Genomic DNA, 5061 nt, shown 5'->3' with positions numbered 1-5061 from the left:
TATATATATATATATATATATATATATATATATATATATATATATATATATATATATATATAGGGCTGATGCTTGTGTTTGTTTTTTTGCCTGTCTGTGTCTCTCTTCTATCTGCTATTGTCTTGCGGCGTGCCTCTTTATAATGCATCTGTATGCCAGCAAACGGACTCAAGAGAAAGACAGACAGTTATGAATGCCTGCCTCTGCTTGTACATACACTGCGTTAGCCAGTGGGGTAACGATTATTCTTGTTGGCGGCTTTCTGTCTCTTGCACATATACCCCACATCTGTGTGTCTTTGTCTGTCTCCCTCTCTGATGCCGTATATATCCCTGTCTCCCTATCACTCTGCTCTTGTCTATCCTTCCATGTCTAGCTTCCTGTATCTGCCCCTGTCTGTCAGCCTGTCTATTTCTCTGGCTGTCTGTCCGGCTACCTGTCTGCCTGTTGGCCTCTATGCCTGCCTGCCTGCCTGCCTGTGTTTCTCTCTGCCCGTGTCTGTGTTTGTCTCTCTGTTTGTGTGTGTGCCTGTCTCCCTGCCTGTTTGTCCTATATCTCTGCCTGTTTGTTTGTCTGTCCGTGTGTCTGTCTGTGCCTGTCTGGCTGTGTATCCTGTCTGTCTGTCTCTCTGCTTCTCTGTCTGTCTGTCTGTCTGCCTGTCTGTCTATCTGTCTGTCTCTTTTCCCCTTCATCGCTGTCTGCATCTGCTGGGCCCTGGCTGTTATTCCTTTATCGTATGATCCTCTGCCCTTTGAGAGTCCATGCAATTATAAATCAGAAACATACAAACTATGGATAAACAGAATATAAAAACATGGAGCCACATATAAAATTTTAGTGATGAGTACAAATGTGTGTTTGTATATATAAATATTTATGTAAATATACAAATATAAATGAGGAGACATAGTCTCCTGTCCCTCGTCTCTCTCGTTCTGTCTGTGACTATGTGCGCTGTCGTTGTTAATCCCTGCAGCAGCAGAAGCAGCTGCATATGCCAATCTGCAGCAGTAGCAGTAGCTGCCAATCTTTGTCAGCAGCACCAGGAAGAAATGCTGCTGCAGCAGCAACAGGAACAGCTGCTGCTCCTGCAGCAGCGGCCCGTTTGCGTCAGGACGAGCCGCCGGCAGTTGTCTTCTTTGCTGCTGCTGCTTCGTTTGTGCATCTTCCGTTGCTGTTTTCTGGGGGGGCCATCGGGCACTGTTCTTCTATGGGGAGGTCAACCGAAGAGTTAAATATTGATTCATTATTTCTAACTACCGTCACACTAAAGCGGTAGTGAGGCCGGGCATACCGCCCCCGTTGCTCCAGTAATGTAGACAGACGTTCTATCTCTTCTTCTCTCTGCGCTTCTAGCTGCTGCCTTTCCGTAGTGGGACTGGCAGCAGCATCAGCAGTTGCAGTTGCTGCTGCTGCTGCTGCAGCACGATCAGGGGACCCCTCGTGGCCCCCTTGTGGAGGACCTTCAGCGGCAGAGTCTTCGCAGCCCCTAGCCCGACTGCGCTTTACCTCTTCAGGCTCCTGCGTGGTCTCAAGGAATCTCTTACGCCTTCTGCTGCTGCTGCTTTGGCTGCTGCTGCTGCTGCTGGGTTCCTTTGGACTTCCGCTTGTGCTGCTCTCCTTGCTTGTGCTGCTGTTGCTGCTGCTGTTGTCGCTTTGCTTCTGGGGGCTGCCATTGTTACTCTGCGTCTTGTCTCCCGCTGCTTTTTTGCCTCCCCTGCCACCACGAGCTGGGGGAGACGAGCTACCGCTGTTGCTGCTGCTGCTACTACTGCTGCTGCTGCTGCTGCTACTACTGCTGCTGCTGCTGCTGCTACTACTGCTGCTGCTTTGTGGTTGCTTCTTTGGTGCGCTGCGGTTGCCTCTAGGCTGCTGTTTCTCCTCTCTCTTTGGCAGCAACAGTTCACTGTGTTCTGGTGCGTTGTGGCAGGTCCTACGTAGGCGAACAGATCGGATGTTGCTGTCGCAGCTGCTCCAGAACGTGCTGCTGCTGCTGCTGCAGCTGGGTTGGCTGTTGCTGCTCTCTGGCGTTGTTACAATAGGACAAACACCGGGCTCTTCTTTACTGTCTCCATGAGGGACAGATTTTATCTTTTCGCTGCGGTCGTCTGTTTCGTTTGCTTGGGCTGACTCGCCGCTTGCTTTTCCGCTGTTACGTCTGCTGCCGCTGGTGCTGCTGCTGCTGCTTCTAGCTTTCGAGGACCCTGGAGAGCCCCCCTTTCGTATGGCTGTTGTTGATGCTGCTTCTGCTGCTGCTTCTGCTGCTGCTGCTGTTGCTGCTGCTTCTCTGTCAACGTCGGTCGTGGCTTCGGCTTGCTCGTTTCCTGCAGGCGGAGGCAGATCTTCTGTAGGGTTCCAACCGCTGCTGCTGCTGCTGCTGCTGCTGGTGTTGCTGCTGCTGCTGCTGGTGTTGCTGCTGCTGCTGCTGGTGTTGCTGCTGCTGCTGCTGCTGCTGCTGGTGCTGCTGCTGCTGTCGTTGTTGCTGCTGGTCCTGCTAGGAGAAGAACCTTTATCGGAAATGGAACGGCTGCTGCTGCTGAAACTGCTGTTGCTGCTAATGCTGCGCCCACCCCCCATCTTCTGACTCGAGCGCACTGCGGCCTCAGGGTCCTGCGGGGGCATGCAACGACGCAGCAACACCACCTCAAATGCAGCCGTAGCAGCAGTGACAGCAGCAGAAGCAGCAGCAGCAGGAACGTTTCCGGAGCAGCCAAGCAGCAGCAAAGAGCAGGTAGGCAGCAGCAGGACTGAAGTATCCATGGAAACACGAGAAGCGATAATGTGTAAATGCGCAGCAAATAACTTTCTGGTGCTTCTCGCTCTGCTGCTGCCTCAGCAGCTTGCGTGCTGCTGCAATGTTGCGCAGAAGCGTAAGCCCCCTGCACCTTCTGCTGTGTCTTGTGGTGTTCATGCGCATGCTGCTGCTACTGCTGCTGCTGTCGCTGCTGTTGCGGCTGTATGTGCACGGAAGCAGCGCATCAATGGCGTGTATGCTTACGTAGTTTTGTAGATCCGCTGAGGCAGTAACATGAATGATGTCTCCCTTCTGCACGAGCGTCTCCGTGGGGAGGAGTACGATCCCCTTGAACCAGCACGACGTACCCTGCACAGACCGCGACGCTTCGGGGTCCTCAGTGAAGCTGCTCGGGCAAGTCTCAGTTCCTACGAGCACACCCTGTAGCAGCAGCAGCAACACCGGCAGCAGCAGCCACAGCAGGAGCAGCAGCAGCAGNCTACGAGCACACCCTGTAGCAGCAGCAGCAACACCGGCAGCAGCAGCCACAGCAGGAGCAGCAGCAGCAGCAGCAGGAGAAAGATGAGCCCAAACAACGGCGGCAAGGCTGGTGTCCCTAAAGATGCGTAAGAGCTGATGCTGCCGTCGTTGCTGCTGCTGTTCGCTGCTGTTGCTTGCTGCTGCTGCTGCTGTTGCTGCTGTTTTCTGTTGCTTACTGGGGCGAGTTCGACTTCATTTGTGATGCAAAAACCGGCAAACAGACCCTCTCTAGCCACGACAAACTTCAGGTTTCTCTTCTGCTGCTGCTGCTGCTCCATGGGCTCCTCAAACAGCAGCTCCTCGAAGACAGGCCGCACACTTTCCAAAGTATCTTCTGCTGCTTCTGTTTCTGCTGCTGCTGCTGGTGCCTCCGTTGCTGCTTCTGTTTCAGTCGGTTGCATGGCCGTTGTAGAGGGGTCCTTTGTCCCTCCTCGGGCTCTTCCTGTTGCAGTATCTGCTGCATCAGATGTTGGTACTTCTGCTGCAGCTTCTTCTGCTGCGTCATCCNTCTTCCTGTTGCAGTATCTGCTGCATCAGATGTTGGTACTTCTGCTGCAGCTTCTTCTGCTGCGTCATCCCGCGTACCCTGCTGCTGCTGCTGTTGCCACTGCTGCTGATGCAGTTCGTCTGATTGCTCCTTAGTAAGCGGTCGCTGCAGAATGCGGGCCTTGGGATCTGAGCTAAGTCCTTGCAGCACCTCCACAGCAGCAGCAGAATCGGCGAGCAGCAGCGGCTGCTGCAGCAACCCCACAGCCTGCAGCAGTCTCCTTCTAGGAGATACTCTGCTTCGCTGCAAGTAGGTGTGGTGGGCAAAGGGCAGCTGCTGCTCTCCAGGGAGGCAGCAGGGGCGCAGCAACGTTCTTGCTGCTAGCGGAATAGATCGGGGGAGACGGGGTGTATCTATACCCTGCTGCAGTTGCAGCAGCCGCAGCATCTGCTGCAGGTGCAGTACGACGTCTGCTGCGCCTTCATTCCCAGCGAAGTCCCCAATTATCTCGTGCAGCAGCAGCGTGTTACTTAAATCCTCTTGTGTTTCTGCTGCTTCTGCTGCTGCTGGTGTTTCTGCTGCAGGCGGGGAAGGTGAGTTCCTTTTGCTGCCGCTCCTGCTGCGGCTACCGGCGCGGGTGTTGGTGGATCTATGCTGCTCTTGCTGCTGCTGTATGCTGTGCAGCAACTGCAGTTGCAGCAGCTCCTGCTGCTGCTGCTTCTGCTGCGGCTTTGGCTTGAGCAGCTTCCTGAATCGGGCCGGAGACACATCTGTTGTGTATGCACACACCACCTTAATCTGCTGCTCGTATCCCAATGCCCTGACAAAGGAGCAAGCGCTGCTGCTGCTGCTGCGCTCCGCCTCAAACGCAACAACTCGGCGGGCCCCTTCTCTTGCTGCATTTATAGACAAAAGCGCGAAAGGGCCCGTCCCTATTTCTATAACAAGGGGGCCCTGAGGGGCCTCCTGTGGGGGCCCCTGCGGGGCACTGACACGCAGCTTTAAGGCCTGCTGATAGGCACCAACTCTCTGGAGGTCTTCAGTCATAGTAATGTGGTTACGGAGGAGGAAGCGAGATGTTATGCTGCAGCTGTTGGGGTTGTCTGTAGGCAGCACCATCTGCTGCAGCACGCGCTGCTGCACCAGATCATCTATCTTATCCTGTAGAGATAACTCTTTCGCCTGCTGCAGCTGCTCCTGAGGAATCTGCTGCTGCTGCTGATCATGACGATCTTGTGCCTCTTCTTGCTGCTGCTGAGAATGTTCCTGTGCCTCTTGCTGCTGCTGCTGCTGCTGCTGC

General features: G+C 54.3%; 1 protein-coding gene across 1 annotated transcript in view; it reads right to left on the bottom strand.

Moving 5' to 3' along the window:
• Nucleotides 1-1110: 1110 nt before the first annotated feature.
• The window catches only part of EMH_0003530 (protamine P1 protein, putative), a gene marked incomplete at both ends in the record, with an annotated part of 6817 nt that continues 2866 nt past the window's right edge, over nucleotides 1111-5061 (bottom strand). Inside the window, 4 exon segments of the mRNA XM_013496406.1 lie at nucleotides 1111-2610; nucleotides 2999-3175; nucleotides 3594-3781; nucleotides 3785-5054. Of these exon segments, the coding sequence (XP_013351860.1) occupies nucleotides 1111-2610; nucleotides 2999-3175; nucleotides 3594-3781; nucleotides 3785-5054 (3135 nt within the window).

This window comes from Eimeria mitis, genomic scaffold (assembly GCF_000499745.2).
Source record: "Eimeria mitis Houghton genomic scaffold, Emh_scaff209, whole genome shotgun sequence".
Lineage (NCBI taxonomy): Eukaryota > Apicomplexa > Conoidasida > Eucoccidiorida > Eimeriidae > Eimeria > Eimeria mitis.
This window is presented reverse-complemented; position numbering and strand designations above follow the sequence as displayed.